Genomic DNA, 17,597 nt, shown 5'->3' with positions numbered 1-17,597 from the left:
ACCCCATCCTTGGTGTAAGCTGCACTCAGAAAAGGAGCACATGAACAATAGTCCTCTGGGTGCAAGCACCATGCTTCACCCTCAAGTAAGGACACTTGAAAAGGCAGCTTTTACTGCTCGGCCCAGGGTTACAGTTCTGCCTAGGCTTAGGGTTCTGAAAACTACAAAGCCCAGAGCTCCAGGCACACTGCAGCTGCAAAAGGCATCCCAAGGGGAACAAAAAACTGCCACAACATGGCTTCCTCCACAGCTTTTTCCTTGGAACCAGCCTTAGCCCAAGGCTGCTTTTACTGCCAGACCTACGGTTAGGGTTCCACCTAGGGTTAGGGTTCTGGGCTTTGTGGTTTTCAGAACCCTAAGCCTAGGCAGTAAATGCAGCCTTGGGCTAAGGCTGGTCAAAAGGAGAAAGCTGTCTAATAAGGCATGTTTTTGCAATTTTGTGTTCCCCTTGGGATGCCTTTTACAGCTCCAATGTGCCTGGAGCTCTGGGCTTAGTGGTTTTCAAAACCCTAACCCTAGGTGGAACCCTAACCCTAGCAGTAAAAGCAGCCTTGGGCTGGAACATGTGGGACTGTCTCAATTGCAGTCTTCAGGGCAGGGTCAGAGTAGGGAGGCTCCTTCCCTAGAACAGGACCACCAGCCCCAGAGGCCACATCAGTCACCCTCACAGGCTGCTGTGAAGTTGGCAGTGCAGCAGAAAAATTAGAGTCTCAGTCACAAATGTTTCCCCTACAAAAGGTTCCTGCAATATACAACCCTCTGGATGTCTCTCTCTCTGGGCTGGGATTTGTCCAGTTCATTCTCCTCCCAGCTCTGAATATTTTTGTGTTGAACAATTTGGTAGAGCTCCACTTGGCTGTGGCTGAGCTCTCCACGTGAAAACATGGTTACAAAATGTTCCTGAGGCAGGATTTTTTAGGACACCCCTCAATCACATGCCATGAGCTTTGCCCCCAGTGTTGCAAGAAGGGTGGGCTAAAAAGGGCACAACCTTTGGATGTAACATCTGCCAGATAGGGATTTCTTAGGCTTTTGAGGCTTCGGTCAAGGCAAAAACAGTTGACAGGTTTGTGTCAGAAGACACAGCTAACAGTCAATCCTCTCCATCTTCTCTGGGCCACTCATGATTTTGTAGACCTCTTCCCTGCCATATGTCCTACCAAGCTGAAGAGTCCCAGCCTACATGTTTTCACTACAGTCACTACAGTGATTACTGTACTTTGACTACAGTCTGTTCACATGTCTCTAAGCATCCTTACTGCCTGCCTCCAAACCTTCTTCCACTCTCTATTACCCTTTCTGGGATGAAAGGACCAGAACTGTATGCAGACACTGGAAAACATTTAAACAAAGTGAAGCCAGGCCCAGGAAAGTGAAAGAAAATTCTTATAAGCAAAACTGTGAGGATCTTGGGAGAACCAAGAGGGCAGGTAGAACTGTGCATGCAATGCCTTCTCATTTCTGTATCTGGCATGGAGGAGGCAGAAAAGGGAAAATACAAGTGAGTCAACTCAAAGAAAAATTAAGCAGCTTGGATGGGGATGTCAGCAAGAGAGAGTTGGTCATGGCAGTGACCTGAAAGGCTGCAGGAGGGATTGAGATTATGAAAAACACTCAAAACCTTCTTTGGCAGGCAAGAACAACAGAAACTTTGGGTCAGAAGACATCTAGAGCCCTGCGGCAGGAGCTGGTGTCCATTCTACAGCACCAAGAAACCGTCTACAAGCGTCCACACCTGCAGGGAATAGAGCACCTGCGCAACTTCAGGCCCCCTGCCCACGGCATCGTGCCAAGGCAGCGGCGTGGGTCCCCCCCTCAGGAGAACAGACGGGAATCAGCAGCCAGCCTGTGCACGTACTGACACGACTCTGAGCGCCGGCGTGCGACGCGTTCTGCTCACCCGCTCCTGGCTGGTGGCAAGTCAAGCTGAGATCTGTGTGGTTGCTATGGAGAACTGTAGCTAAATGCACAAACAAGTGCCAAACAGTGCTAACTGCTCAGGGGGATTTAGAGATTCCGGGCTCTACGTGTTGCTGAGGGATGGTATCCCTTGGGGCATGAGGCTTTTTTTAGCCTGCCAGGAAATCCAGCGCGGGACCTACTATACTTTGTATGCCAGATCCTCTGTGATGTACAAACTGGCCCTCTCCGTCATGGATTTCTGCTGGGGAGCTATTTGTTTTTCTCTATCTTAATGCTTTGGCACGGTCTTACAATGTATCTAAGCAGCCAAGGAGGCTGCTAGCGGCAAAGCTGAGACTGCACCAGATGGACAGTGTTGACCCACTCGTCAGGGCTGCCAAAGCCCAAGCCGAGCAGGCAGCGAGATTCCCACAAGGCAGCAGCGGGAAGGGGAGCCCCGGCAGTGTGTGCGAGGCGGAAGCGCTCTGAGGGGAAGCAGAAGAGGGTTAGCACAGGCAGCTGCCTGCCGAGCTCCGCGCCGGGCTCCCGGGTGCTCTGCCGGCAGCCTGGCCCGGTGCATGGCGCACGAGTGCCATGTCCAGCCCGGGGAGGGCTGCACGCCATGGTGGGCGCCGGGTCCCGCGGCGGGCTGGCCCCGTGGGCCGCCGAGGGGAATGCCTCGCAGCCCGGGGCCGCGCGGTGCTGCACAGGGCGAAGTCCCCACGTCACCAGCGGCCCCGGGCTCCCCAGGCTGCGGGCCAGCCCCGCCGAGCAACTCCGCCTTCCCAGCGGCACCACGCCGGGCCGGGCCGGGCGGAGGCAGCCGGGCGGCGGGGCGGGCGCTGGGGGCCGGGCCGGCCGGGGCCCGGGCGGGGCTGGGCGGCCACGGGCGGGCGGAGGCGGGAGCGGGACCCCCAGGGCCGGAGCGGCCGCAGCGCCCGGAGCGGGCCGGGAGAAGGTAGGGACCCGCCGGAGCGGCCGGGGGGAGCCGGGCGCTCCCCGCTCGCCGCTGCCCGGCTTGGCCGCTGCCCCGCCGGCCTCCCCCCATCCCGCGGCCGCCCCCGGCCTGCGCCTCCACCGGGCCCCAGCGCGGCCCGGCCCCCGCCGGCGCCTCCCGCCCTCCGCTCCGGGCCCCGCTGGCCGCGGACACGGGGGCTGCCGGTGCCGGGGCTGCCCTGGGCCGCGCTGGCCGGCGGCGGCTGCCCCCGGCTGGGGTGCTGCGAGCTCGGGTGGGCGCGCTTCCCTCGTGCCAGCCGCGCCAGGGCAGCGTGTGGCCCTCCAGCCCTGCGTGCCCAGCTGGGTGCTCGCTGTGCCCCGTCCCACAGCACACACTCTGCCCTGGGAGCACTTCGGGCGCCTGGGCAGCGTGGAGCAGCTGTGCCATACCGCGGGAGCCGCCCGTCTGCTCCCCACATTGCACTTTGTGGTTGTGGTCTCTCAAGCCGTGTCTGTTCAGGCAGTGCTAACCCGGGTGGTCACCACCAGGCCGGCAGGCAGCTGATGGTGGCTGGTGTTGCCTGGACGGCTTGTTGCAGGAGAGCACCTGTCCCTTTAGAAATTGTGTGGCCGTGCCACGGTGGTTTGGCAGCGGGAGTTGGAGTTTTTGCACCCGTGAGGGTGGCACAAGTGGTTGTACACGGAGAGCAGAAGCTCAAGGCTGCAGCACTGTGCCTTTCCCGGGTGCTCCTCCGAGGGCATTCACTCGGTTCAAGGCAGCCTGAAAAGAGAAACTTAAAAGAATTCCCTGTTTGTTTTCACTCTTGCAAACACAAATCCCTCTTGAAACACTGGCTGCCTGGCCCTATTGCCTTGACACTGGAGGTGTCTCCTCCAGTGGCCCTGCCAGGGGATGTAGGCTTGGGTCACCCTCAGTACTCTTGAGAGGCAGCTGCTGCTCCTCTGCTGTCCCTTTGTTGACATTAAGTGGTACCTCAGCCGATCCTGTCATTGATGTAATTTGGCCTTTGGGTTCAAACATCTCTGCTGCTGTTCCTGCTGTCTGAAACTCTCTCTCCACTTCTGGCCTTTCATTCTTTCTGTAGTACCTAGGAAGCCTGTAATTGTGTCATACGCATAAACGTCTGCTTTGAGTTTTTCATGATTCCATAACTTTCAGTTTCTTCTGAAAAGGCTTTCTTTCCCCTTGCCTCTGCTTCCACTGAGATTTTATCTCTTCATCTGAAAGAGTTCATAGATACAGAATTTGCAGTTTTGCAAATTCTTTGCTTTGCCAAATACAGCCTCAGTACCGTGCTACAAGACGTCACCATCATCCCCCTCATCTTGACTCACTCTGGCTGTGAGTCGTGCTGGGCAGTGTCTAAATGCGTCCTGCTTGTGTGTGAGGCCTCCATAGCGCCAAGAGTGCCCACGTCTCTGAGCTGGCCTCCACTTTCTGTTCGTGACATCCTCTCTTCTCTCAGGGGCAGAGGTTTCAGTTGTCTCTCCAGCTGCTCTGCTTAGAATTAGCAGTGACATTAAAAACTAGCTTGAACATACAAGTTTTAAAGCACTGTTGATAATGGGATAGGAGGAGCTGAGCAGTAGGGGCAGAGGAAAGGAGTGATTTTTAGAGCTTTACAGGGCACCAACTCTGCCAGCTGTCATGGGAGCCATGGCTGTGTGACCTCTTGGGGTTCTGAGTGCAGATGAGGTGTCCCTGCAGTGGGTGACCTCAGACGGACTTTGTGACAGTGGTGATGTAACCTTAGGTGGGACAGCCTGACTTGTGCTTACCTCAGCACTTCACTGCCTTAACTGATGATTTCCCTTCAGCCTCTAGCAAAAGTATATTTCTAATCACATTACTCAACCCCACTTCTGAGTCATACCATTTTTACTTTGTCTTATTTTTAGAAGTTTTCTGTGGGGAGATGAAATTTATTGCTTCCTTCTCAGGAGCACCCAGGGACTCTGAAAGGAAGAGGTCCAGGTAGCAGCAGAGTCCCTGCTGAGGATTGAGGTTCTTTGCAGATACAGTACAGAACAGGAGTCATGGTGAGCAAAGAACAGAGTTTCCAAGTCAAAATTTCAAGTTATTTCCAGATTTCTGGACTCCCCACCCAAAGCATCATAATGGGCTTCTGTCCAAAAGTTATCTTGAAGAATATTGTTCAGGGTGCAAAATCAAGTGCTACAGTACTGGTTAAGGAATGTCCTTGTAGTCCCAGTTCAACTTGTTTTGAATATGTACTCAAGGTGTAATGACTAATTTTGTAATTGTATGCTACTCACCACCTGTAGCCCAGCCACAGGTACTGCACGTCAATGGTGATTCTGCTCTTGGGGTTTTGTCTGTTCCTTATTCTAAGTTGTATAATTTTAGCCTGTCTGCAAAACTGGGAAAAGACCCAACCATGTACCTTGGAGTGGGAGAAGAAAGGACTTTGTAACACAGCCTGTAAGGTGTGTGCTGCCACAGCAGATAGAATTTGGGAAACTCTGGCCTCCCAAGCTGGTGTTCTGGCCTTTGTATGCTTGGCACCCCACTGCCAGAGATTAAATATCCATCACAGTCATCTTGCTCACGTGTTGTGGCAAGGCCTTCTGCTTTGCATTAAAAATTGATGCTGTGCTCTAGTTTCCAGATCATTTCCATTTGCTTGCTGTCTGGCTCAGCACGAGCTCCTGTTGCTTCCTTGCCACGCCACTCTTAACCCACACAAGCACCACCAGCCTGCCCTCAGACACTCCTGTGACGGAGCAGGTGAGAGCACTGACAGCCAGAGCCCAGCTGAAGAGAAGTAGTGGTTTGAATGACTTTGTATACTGCAGAGCTCCTGTGCCACACAGGTGTGGTGGGAGGCCAGAGCTTGCTTAAGCAGCCCTTTACTTGATAGTCCTGGTTCTTCAGGGGTCGGTGATCCAACCAAAAATGCATTCATATCAATGATTTTTGATCTATCAGGTCACAGACAAAGCAAAATAAGCTATTTCTTTTTAGAATGAGAAGATTCCTCTTCCTCCTGGGAGCTATGTGGCGTTAGGAGGTGGAGTGCAGAAGAGCTCTCATGTTTCCCACTTTGTGAAGGGAATCTGCAGGGACAGAGGGATCTGCTGGGACAAGCAGCATGTCCTATCAAGAAGCTGCAGAGGCCAGCATTCCCTGGTGGGAGAAGGCTCCTCTCCTCAGCACCATCAGCCTGGGGGTTTGCCCTGCTTGCTGCGTTGTCCATTCTGTTGGGATTCACAGGATCAGCTCTGCGTTTGCTGGAGCCACAGTCCCTGCATTGGCACCATCTCCAGCTGGGGCCCAGGCAGCCTGGCTCAACGGGGTATTGTTTATTCCACCCAGGAATGTGCAGGCAAGCAGGGGCCTTGGGGAGCTTTACAGAGCAGCATGTTCTGCTCTGAGCAGGGAGTGGGGGTGGCCACAGCTCTGAAGGCTGGTGGGAGCAGTCAGGGCGTGCTGGTGTGCAGGTAATGTCCTCTCCTAAAAGTGTGAATGAGGACAGTGCAGGCTGTGCAGATGCATTGGGGTATGGAGGAGGGAAGGAGGGCTGTCAGGATTTGCAGAACACAGGGAGGAACCGAGGAAAAAGGTAGAAATGTTTAGTATGTACTTCGTAAGCTTTTGTTCTTGACACAATGGTGTGAGAAGCCAAGCATAACTGCTGATTCCTCCCACTGTGTGCTGGGTACTAATCCTGCAGCCTAGAGCACAGCAAGAGCTGCAGCAGATCTCTTGTCAAAGCCAGTCCTCCAGCAGCTGAAGGGTGCACTGAGCTGAGGGGTATCTCTGTCACTGGGGTGGATTGTGTTTTCAGTGAACAGACACTGAGCTACAATGAGTGGAAGAGGGTATGAAAAGACCTAGGTGAAATGCAAGGTGTTTTTCAATTTTTAAGAAGATCACTGACAGCATTCGTTTAATATTTTTAATATTAATTTCTCTAATCATTTTGTGACAAGCTTGTCTTTGTACATTTCTGGGAATATGACCATTTCAATATGACCTGCTCATGCAGGTTCTAAAGTTCTTACAGAGATTGAGACATCCACTGGACAAGAATCCACTTGTCCCTCTTGTGCATATCCTGCATGCCTGTGGAAGTCCACATGGCATCTTTTGGTCTGTTTGGTGAAATGTTAGTTTTTCAGTTACAGTGCAGTCATACTCTCCATAGTCAGTTCTAAGAGTGCTGCTTCTTGAGTGAGAAACAAGTGGCAATAGCACCTGTTAAGTTTGGTTTCCTTGCTGCTTAATTTGTGGCATCCATCCGTTACTGTTTTTTATCTCATGGTCTGAGCAGTGCTTTGGGATAGGAGTGGATTAGCTGCCCTCAAACCCTTTGAGTCTCCCTCTTTGCTGGGGCTGTAATACTTCTTGTAATCAGCCTAAATGGCCTCTTCGCATTGCTGCCTTATCTCTTAAGTGCTTAAAATCCTTCCTTCAGCATCTTTAGTAGTCCTGCCTCCATCTAAGTGATGGTACTTCTAGCAAGTGCCTGACAATTACATTTGATGCTGGTAGGTCCGTTATTTGGGATTTCTTACCCTGCACAATTTCAGCTGCAAGAAAAGCAGGGATAGAAGAAGTTGTCAGAGTCTGTGTGCAAATGCCGTTTCCTGGCTGACCCAGTCTGTGCTGAAGATCTCAAAACAATATTGTAACAGAGTTAATAGCTATCATTTCATTCTGGTCCCTGCTTCCATCAGCCCACGCTGGACCAGACACACTCCAGAGCTAAGAGCAAAATGGGATAAGCGCTCTTCCATGAAGGTAATGTTAGTGTGTGCTGAGCATGCATGCCTGCAGACTGGGGGGAGTGATTAATGCCCTGGGAATCCACTCTCTGCCCTGCTGCACAATGCCGTTGTGTCAGGCGCAGAGCTCGGCAGCAGGCAGGCTGCGGTCAGGCGCCAGGAACACGTTACCTGGTTTGTGCAGGATCAGGCAGAGAGACAGAGCCTGTGTGTTCTCAGCAGGGCGAGTTCCTGCTGCGCCACAGCTTCATACTTGCACAGTGAGGCTCTCTTTGGATGCGGCTCTGCTGCTGGGCGGGGGCAGGAGCCCTGCGATCTGCGCTCCTGAGCTCCCCCAGCCTGAAATCCCAGAGTTTGCTCCATTGTGGCACGGCTCTCCTCCTTCCCTCTGGCAGTCAGGGATCACCCATCCTTGAGGTGAGAGGTGCTTGGCCAGCTGTCAGGAGCTGTGACTCACAGGGGATCACAGGCTGAGCCCTGCTCTCTCTGCAATCTGCTTTTCCTTCTGGAGCCTCTGTGTGAGCTGTTGCTGAATGCTTGTTTTCTAGGGTGGATCTGGAAGAAGGTCAGGTCCACTATTAAGCCTGAAGAGTTGGACTCAGTAAGTTTCCAGTCTGGAATATGCTGGGAGGCTTCCTTCTCTAGGTGGGGGTTTGTAGAAAATGTTGGCAGGCAGCACTACAGGGAGTAAGACAAGGCCAAGGCCCTGGAAAATGTAACATTTTGTGTTCAATTCGTGTCATGGAGCAAGCAAGCTCCACAAGACTGATTCACTACTTGCAAATACAGGAGCATACTGTCTATAATCCAATGGAGTCAGGGAGTGATCTTGCTCTTCTTGGTACTGCTGAGGGAACATGAGCCTGTTGGGATTCTTTTTTTGGCTGTTTCAGAAGTTGCTTCACACTTTCTTACAAGTTGCCTCTCAAGGAATGCTTTGGACGTGAGTAGGTTAGTGGTTTATTATAACTAATATAATTAGTTTATATAATTAATATATACATGCTGGAACTATTGCAGTCCTGCCTGTCCCTCTCTATCTTCGTCTCATTGGAAAATCTTGCACATTTTAATGATGAGTCCCCAGAGCTGCAGGTGTGTTAAAGGAAGTGACACTCCTGTTCTCATGGGTGGGATCAGTGGCAGGGCTGCATTCTCAGCACCAATGACTGTAGTAAAGCCAAGTTTGGGTCTGTAGCACACTTACTGTAATCTTTGCATACCTCTGCCCATTCTTACATTACACTTTTGACAGAAGACATACAAGAAATCTCACTGTACCATCATGTGCTCCTGGAGGAACTACCCCAAGGCAGCAATTATGCCTGCAATATGTTTTTCCCTCTTTGTCCAGTGCTGCTGTGAATTTGAATATTCAGAGTATGGCAAGGATTCCTGGGAGCCTGAGCTCAGCTGGCAGCCTGTCTGGGGGTGGAGGGCAGCCTGGGTGCCTGCAAGGGGCTGCTGCTGCTGTGCCTGCTGCTGCTCCTGTTCCCATGAGAGCATGCAGCAGCACGCCCCAGGCACCCCACCTCAACAGCAGAAGGATCCTTACTTGTCTTTGGTATTTTTAGGCTAATTGATAGCTCTTCCATCTTTTTCCTTGCTCCACATGGTCATGTTTTTAATACTGTTACTCCTTCTGCCTCAGTGGGTTTCTGCTATCCTGAACTGCAGCTCTTTATGCTCCTGATTCACTCCAGTCCATTCATCTCTTTTTGGTGGCAGAGTGCTGTCTGCTGCTGGATATTGGGCTCTTTGTTTGTACAGCCAGCACAAAGCTGGTGACAAAGGGACAGGCTGTGTCCCAAGGAGCCCCCGTGCGATGGGGAAGGCAGTGGAGAGCAATAGGAGTAACAGAGAGGATGGCAGAGGTGAGGGTGGCCAGGGGCACAGCGTGCTGGCTGCAGCAGAGGAATGGCTGGGGGCGGGGAGAGACGTGATGAGGAAGCTGTTCCTGCTGAGCACAAACCCGCTTTGTTCCCAGGAGGTGAGTCGGACTGGATAAACAGAACGGTCCCGTCAGCAGAAAGCCTTTCCCTGCCTGGATCCCCCACTGGCACTCTCGCTGGAAGTTGGCTGCACCTCATTAGTGGGAACATATTTCTCCTGCCTGTGTTAGCTTCCCCTCTGTCTGACTCTCCGGGGCTCAGGTGGGCTGTGTGTGGCTGCTGTACGGGGAAAGGCTGCCCTTGGGGGCCGTGTGTTTGTGTTTTGTGGAGTTGTCACTGCTCTCTTTCTGCCCAAGGCTGGGCAGGGGATTGGCAAGCCGGGCTGACATGGGACAGGGATCAGCGGCTTGGAGCGGGACTGCTGCCGGTGCGCTTGGAGCCGCTCTGGGGAGAAAGGAGAGCGTGTCCCACGGCAGGGCAGGTGTGTCCACACGGACAGAACGGGGCTGGGTCTGATGTGGGAGGAAGGCAGCCCGTGCCAAGAGCGCTGGTGGGGAGAACGCCGATGTCCCCGCGTCGCAGAGGGCAGGGCTCTGAAAGCACCGCTGAGAGGTGTTGGCAGCGCTGTCCTGTGCCTGCATTTGCAGTGGGTCTGAAAGTGAAGGCAGACTCACTGGTCTGAGGTGAAGGTGAGGAATTCTGGTTGCTTTGGATGGATGAACCTTTCTGTTCCCATCCTGAGGAATTTGGGAGGAGGCAAAGGAGCAGCTTAAGCTGCAGGACTGCTGCTGCCTTGGTGCAGTGTACTTCCTTGACAGTGAGGCTGAAAAGCAGAAATTATACAGAAGAGTGTCCTCAACAGCCACTTCCCAGAGTAAGGGGGGATCCAGGACATAGCCCTTGACAAGGAGGTCTTTGCCTCCTTTCAGGTCTCCTGCCAGGAGGCATTTTTAGCCGTGGCTCCCAGAACCTTGAATGGGGTCTGTACCCTCATCTCAGTCTGACTTCTGCCTAGAGCAATGGTGGGGCTACCCAGGGAATGTCTGAGCCAGGTACCTAGAAGGCAGAAAGGATACTTCCAGTCAGGTCTGAAAATGAGGATGGTAGTATGAGCTTGCCTGAGTGGACTTTGTGCCTCTTCTCTTGCTGGGCCAGAATTGTGGTGCTGGTTCAGCATGCAGTTCCTGTGGCCCTGAGTGGTGGCATGGGGAGGGGGATTCCTGTGCCCATCCTGCCAGAGAATGTGTGGTGGGACGTGCAGGCAAGTGGTGCTGGCTGCCCACCAGGCCCTGTCAGGCTGAGCTGTGCCCCACATGTCAGGGAAATGCTGAGCTTCCTCCCCTCCTCCTGCTTCCTTCCTGACGGGAATTCACTTCCAAATTTCTTGCTGCTTGTCCCCCCTCTTGCAACACAAACACATGATCCTACAGAGATAGCCACAGGGGTGGGACAAGGCAGGTTAGACCACGGGGGCTGCATTGCTGCCTCTGTTCTCAGGAAGGGCTTTACTTCCTGGGCTTATCTCTGATAATTTCATGTGTTTCTGGGTGCTGACAAATTTCTCTCTGTCTCAGCCTTAGGCACTGACCTGCCTTCAGACCCTGCAACAATGGAGGCTGGCTCCGTGGTGCGGGCAGTCTTTGATTTCTGTCCCAGCGTCTCTGAAGAGCTGCCCCTCTTTGTGGGAGATGTCATTGAGGTGTTGGCTGTGGTGGACGAGTTCTGGCTCCTTGGCAAGAAGGAAGGTGTCACAGGTAAGAGCTGGAAATGCTTGCACCTGGGTCTGTGCAAGTGCCTGCTAAATGTGCACTCTGTGAGCACATCTTCCCTTGGTGGGGAAGGACCTGGTTTGATTTACTGAATCTTTCATGGGCTTAGATTGGGACTGAGAGTGCAAGTTGCCACTGGTCTCCTGCCAGCTTTGTGTCAAGTATTCAGACAAACTTGTGTGTTGTTTTTTGAGAGAGGTTAGTGGAGAGTCAGTTCTCAAGGAGATAGGAGCTTCACAATACTGGTTGTTCCAGTCTCTGTGGAGAGACTGCCCATTTCCTGGCTAGCTTATGTGCTGACCTGCTGTGGCAGTGGAAGGGGAGAAAGGAAACAGATGCACTCAGAGTGGAAATGCATCCACTCTGGAAACCAGTCCAAGTGACCTTGTCAGTGGAGGTAGAACAGCAGTGACCATGTGTCCCCCCTAAGCCCTCTGACTCAGCCCTACTTCCTCCTTTCTGCTTCAAAGCATCTTCCTGCACAAATTGCCATCAATATCTTGGTGCCTGGAATGGTGTGCAAGTTTCTTAAACTTTTAGGGGGGTGTGAGAAACCTCTGAAGCAGCAGAATGCTCTTAGTGAAACACTAAGAGCCTCATAGTCTCTGTTTAGGCAGCTCTCTCTCATCTTAATCCTGATGTTAAGAAGATGTGTGAGCTTTGGGGAGATGAAAGCCAGGCCACTTCAAAGCATAAGCCTGCCTCTGTCTTCAGCAGAGGGTGGGACTGATTTCATCCCTGGCTGTAGAGATGGGGCTGCTATTGTAGCAGCAGTCTGGTCTCTCCTGACAGCCACAAGCTGTGTACTGTCTGAAGCAAAGGTGGACAGGAGCACTTCCCTCCTGTGCTCCATGTCACTGATAAGTGGCATCGAATGAGCATGTGCCTGACCCTGTTGCTGCTGCTGAAGTCACTGGGCAAGGATTATGTGTGCAGTTTTCAACAGAGTTTTGTCTCCCAGCATAACTGGTGAGGTTGTTATATGGAAGATGAAGCTATTAAGGAATAACAAACAGATGTGTGTCATAGCTCAAAGATAAAAAAACATGCTGAAGTCAAACTGAATGTTTTTAGTGACCTTTATCTCAAAACCCAATTGCATTCCTGCTTTCCCTTGGAACAGCTGTTGTAGTTTTCTGCCCAGCTCTCTAAGTTAAAGTTATAGGGAATTGAAAAAGTACTTTATAATAGAAGCTGTGGAGGTGTTGCAGCCTAGTACTCATTACTCTGTGGAATAATTACTGTAACTCCATGTATAGTAATTCCTTTCTTACAGTGTTATGTTGTTTCCATGTACAAAGCAGGAAACTAAGATAAGGAAAAAGAGAGTTGGTTAAAACTGTGAAGGAAGCAGCAGAGAATAGCAAATTGCCTAAACACAGTGTGAAGCTCTGGGTGTCTAGGATATGGTGTTTCCAGGTTTTATTACAAAATATTTGGTCACCCAGAGGCAATGCTGAGTGTGGTACTAGCCCATACTTCATCATATCCCCTTGCCTCAAATTATATAAGAAATACATTTTTAGTGGCCTTTGCAGTGGGCTCTGCCATGTCATGTGCTCTCAGGACTGAAATTAGTATCTGATGGGTATCATCTGGTGGCCAACAAATGTGCCATGGTGAAACAGATCCTCAGAATGACAGTGGGGAAGGTCCCTGGAGTCCCAGCAGTGCTGAAGCTGTGACAGAGCCTGTGACTCACAGGTGTGGCCATCCCGTTCAGGGTGGCAGCCTGAATTCTGTGCTGAGGCTGCACAGGGGCCAAGCCCTGTGGAGGAAGGAGCACCAAGTGGATTTGCCCAGTCAGAAGACGACACTGCTCCCATGATCCAGCACTGCTGGATCCCTTAGTCCTCACCATGGGTCTGAGCTGGGAAGGAAGCAGTAAGGGCAGAGAAAACCCAGGATGTCTGTTCCTGGAAGCTCCATGCTGATGGCACAGTCCCAGCAATGCACACAGCCTGTGGTTGCCTGGAGTGAGCCAAGGGCTCAAAGCTTTTTGTTCTCTGTTAGCTCTTAAGTACTTAAAACCCCAGGAATTCCTGGGTCCCAAACTCATTCTTCTTCTACCAGGCTATTGAGGCACCCAGGGTAACTGGGTATTTTCCTTTAGCCAGAGATGAATAGATCCCAAAAACTGGAAGGAGGGTGGCAGTGGTGGTGGGTCACAGGAAAGACTCATTGCTGACAGCTCATTCTCCTTTTAGGGCAGTTTCCTAGCAGCTTTGTTGAACCTGTGGATATTCCCCCTTTGAAGCAGGGAGAAAAACTGCTTGTTTGTACCAATGACTTCACATCTCAAGAGCCAGGGAGCTTGTCATTGCAGAGAGGTAATCTCTATTCCCTTCCTTTGTTTTGCACCTCAAAAGCCTCACCTGTCCTTCCAGATGGATGAACCTAGTCACAGCATCCTGCCTAGAGTGACAGAAGAAAGAGGTGAAGCTCCTAATTCCTCATGACATAGGTCATGTCAAATCCACCATGATCCTCTAGGCTTCTGCCACTTGGATACAGGTTTCTCATGATCTGTCATTACTTATGAAACTCCAGAAATTTGCATTACTTGATCACAGTAAATTTACAATTGCCTTTTAACTGACCTCTAATCTCCAAATCTTAGACTTGCATTTGGGGGAGAATGAAAGCCTCGATGCACCTGCACGGCTTTGCAGCCAAACTGTGTATCTTAGATGTACAAGAGGCTGTTGATACTTCATGCCTTAATCCCATCCTGTGCTTGTGTGCATCCCCAGCATGCACTGAGCTATAACAGAGTGCCAGTCCTCACCCACAGCCAAGAGGGAAATGGGGAGGCAGGAATAAGAGGTGGGAAGCAATAATGAGAGCAGTTTTGAACTGTTGTGTCTCATTCTCTGCAGGAGACTTGGTGATCCTGGGGGGACCCCTGGCCTCCAGCTGGCTCCAGGGCCGAAGCAGCTGGGGTTCCAAGGGCTTTTTCCCCTCATCATGTGTGAGGGAGCTGTGCCTTTCCGTTCGGAGACGTCAGCTGTCCCAGAGCCCTCTCCTGGAGGTGCCTGCCTACTCCTTGGGTCAAGCCCAGGCCCTGATGAACCTGTCTGCTCAGCTGGAGGAGGAACTGGACTTCAGGGAAGGGGATGTGATCAACATTATTGGTGTCCCAGAGCCTGGCTGGTTTGAGGGTGAGCTCAGAGGCTGCAGGGGCATCTTCCCAGAGGGTTTTGTGGAACTGCTTACTCCTCTGCGAGCACCAGGAACCTCAGTGGGTCCAGAGCCCACAGGGACTTGTGACACCAATGGGACAGTAGAGATGCCCCACAAAGATGACAAGGAGCCAGGGGGTACTTATGGTGTTGCCCTCTATCAGTTCCAAGCCCTGGAGTCCAAGGAACTGGATTTTGATGTGGGTGACAGGATTCAGATTGTAGGCATTCTGGAGGATGGCTGGCTGGAGGGGGAGTTGAGAGGAAGACGTGGCATCTTTCCACACAGATTTGTGAGGCTGGAAGCCTCTGAGGCTTGCTTGGAAAAGGTGAGTGGTGGGGATCTGCAAGGTGGAGGCAGTTGTGGATTGAACACCCATCAAGATCCAGAAATCACTTGCTCTGAAACTCCTCCTTTGCCCCAGAAAGATAGCAGGGAAAAGGAGGATGGCTTGGCTGCAGATCCTGAGCCTGCCACCATTTTGTCGCACAAGGCAGAGAGGTCAGAGGATCCTCTTGGCACTGACTTGAGACAGCAGCAGGCCTTTCCCAGCACAGGACAGCAAGAGCCGCATCCCGAAGGCACGGTGGGCTCAGTCCCCTCTAACCACACCAAGTCGGTCAATGGCATTCACCCCTCTGCCCAGCTGCCTCCCCCACAGGGCAACAGGCCTGGCCACGCAGGTCAGCTGGAGCCTGGGGGGACTATTTCAGCCACCTCAGGAAACTCAGAGACTCACTCCCTCCCTAAGCATGATGGAGACAGCCCCACTGTGCCCTTGCAGGCACCCCACTTCCCCCAAAATGCTTGCAGGAGCCAAGCAATTTCATCCACTAATAGCTGGGCAGCATCTGAGCCCCAGGAGAGCCAGAGCAGGACCCAGGACCTGGACAATTGGATGGACAGTAAACTGGAGAAGTCCAAGCCCTGTCCCAGCTTAGGAAGTGCCCAGGTGAGCCTGGACACACGGGCTGGGAGCTGGGGGGAGTGCTGCCCTCTTGCAGTGCAGGGGGACAGCTGCACGGACCTGGACTCCAAACTGACGGAGCAGCTGGCCCAGTTTGAGAAGAGCCTGTCAGGTACTGGTGCGGAGCAGGACAAGGTGTCCCGTCACTTCTCCATCTTGGACTACAGCTCTGAGAAGGACATTGTCCGTGGGTCTCCTGAATCTGTGTCCCACTCCAAGCAGGCAGAGAGGAGAAGGGCCCTGAGGCCGCCCCCTCCTCGGCCCAGCAGCCTGGTGACAGCCGCCGTGCAGGTGCAGGGTGGGCAGGTGCCCAAAGGCAGGGCTCTGTCCTTCTCGGTCAGACCCTCCCGGCCTGCACCCCGGCCTCCACCCAACAACCAGCGGAAACACGTGGCCCCTGCACAGCCTCAGCCCTGCACCCCAGAGCAGCGGCTGGAGGAGGGATGTGAGGACTTGACACAGGCAGGATCAGCCTCCTCCAGCTCCATCCTGCTGACTAGAATTGGAGAGGTGGAGAGAGATCTGGAGGCGTACAGCAAGACCCGTGCCGAGCTAAGCCTGATGCTGGAGGAGCAGCAGGATGAACTGGTGAGAGCAGAGACCATGGAGAACCTTGATTTCTGTGACTCCAACATTGAGAGCCTCAGCATGGAGCTGCAGGAGTTGAGAGGTGAGTCTGCAACAGTGTGGGATGGGGAATGCTTCAGGAGCACAGGTGCCCCTGCTGTTTTACAGACACTGTTGAAGGCAGTCTTTTATACCCTTTAATTCTTGATCTTGATAATTTTGTAAGTACTGTTGCAGTATATAATCATCATGATTTTGCCTTGGAGAATCACTGTGTCTTTCTCTGAATATCCCTTTGCCCTGATCTTCCCCACCCCCTTTTTCTTCCAACTGTCCCATCTCTTCCAGCCCCACCATACATCCAGAGCTTTCATTTCATCTACTCCCAGTATGTCCATGATGGAAAGCAAAACCACTGCTGCTGCAGTTCCAACCTCCCTGCCTCATCCCCTCTATCTGTAGGGGAGTGAGCAGCAACTTCAAGGTGGCTTTGCTGGTGGTCCTGCAGTTGAGATTTGAGTTGGTGTCTGTGCTGTGACTTCTCTCAACCTGTCAGGGCACTGGGTTTCCTGTGCTTTCTGCTCTGGTGCTGATACAGACGTGTGGGGATTTGTTATTTGTATGAGAAGGGGTGCACGGAAGGGGACTGAACCTGACCTGGGAGTGGGATGGATTACTGGGCAAAAAGTAAAACCTGCCCCTGTGCTCCTGCCATCCATGAAGTCCAGGACAAGAAAATAGGACTATTCTGTTGGTAACAGCAGCAAAGAGCTTACAATTGTGGCATATCTGTAGCTGAAAATGGGACTTTTGTTCTTGCACCCCAGAAAAAAATTACTCAGAAAGAGGAATTTCTCATGATTATATCAGCACATTTGGTCTCTGAAACCTGAAGATGCCACATAAAGATCAGTGCTGTTAATTATGCTACACTTGATATTACAGTAGGCAAGTGGAAAGATGGAATCACATACATCTTCTCCCACAGTTCCTTCCCAGGCTTCTCCCAGGAGCTCTGACACTGCAGTTCTGTCACTGAAACCCACGACGTGCAGGAAATGTGGGCACTGCATGCAGGAGATGGAGTGAAATGCCAGCTCCTGCCTGGGAGTTACTCACTCTGACTTCATTGCCTCCATCCTCCCACTGCTTAATCAGCACTGGGAGCCCAGGGACTTGCTTCATGATCGTGTCAGAGGCAGAGCACGTGGCAATGAAGGCTGGTATGGCTGCACCAGGAAAACAGGGTGACAAACAGCCTTCATGTCAGTGGTGTGCAAAAGGGATGCTCGGAAGGAGGCCTAGAGGATTTGAAGCTAGATAAAGTAACTTGAAGGTAGGAAGAGGAAAGTCTAGGCTGAATCTCAAGGGAAATTTTCTGATGGGATGGATCTTGCTGGGAAGGACTGATCCTGTGGAACCTGTTGGTTCCTGGAACCAGAAGTTTTAGGCAAGAACTAATTCACTATCCTGAGGCATCCTCAAGCTAGTATCCTTTCAGCAGTCCTAGGGGATTTTTCTCCTGTTCAAGAGACCTCTCTAGCCCTGTAATGAAGATGTGTTCTACCCAAGCTCTGCCATGTCCCTGCTGACACATCTGAGTGTGGCCAG

General features: G+C 52.2%; 1 protein-coding gene across 4 annotated transcripts in view; it reads left to right on the top strand.

Annotated features, from left to right (window-relative positions):
- Nucleotides 1-2,791: 2,791 nt before the first annotated feature.
- The window catches only part of DNMBP (dynamin binding protein), a 34,824-nt gene continuing 20,018 nt past the window's right edge, over nt 2,792-17,597 (top strand). Inside the window, exons 1-5 of one of the 4 annotated variants that reach the window (XM_054277441.1) lie at nt 2,792-2,860; nt 9,596-9,761; nt 11,075-11,254; nt 13,477-13,599; nt 14,149-16,089. In XM_054277441.1, coding sequence (XP_054133416.1) covers nt 11,110-11,254; nt 13,477-13,599; nt 14,149-16,089 — 2,209 coding nt within the window. In that variant the 5' untranslated portion in view covers nt 2,792-2,860; nt 9,596-9,761; nt 11,075-11,109. Of the gene's footprint in view, nt 2,861-9,184; nt 9,762-11,074; nt 11,255-13,476; nt 13,600-14,148; nt 16,090-17,597 lie in introns of those variants that run through there. The other 3 variants (XM_054277442.1, XM_054277439.1, XM_054277440.1) reach the window with 3 other exon arrangements.

Source organism: Melozone crissalis, unplaced genomic scaffold (genome assembly GCF_028551555.1).
Source record: "Melozone crissalis strain CALT ecotype California unplaced genomic scaffold, PUWL_Pcris_2 ptg000019l_1, whole genome shotgun sequence".
Lineage (NCBI taxonomy): Eukaryota > Metazoa > Chordata > Aves > Passeriformes > Passerellidae > Melozone > Melozone crissalis.
The sequence above is the reverse complement of the archived record's forward strand: the minus strand, read 5'-3'. Positions and strand labels throughout refer to the sequence as shown.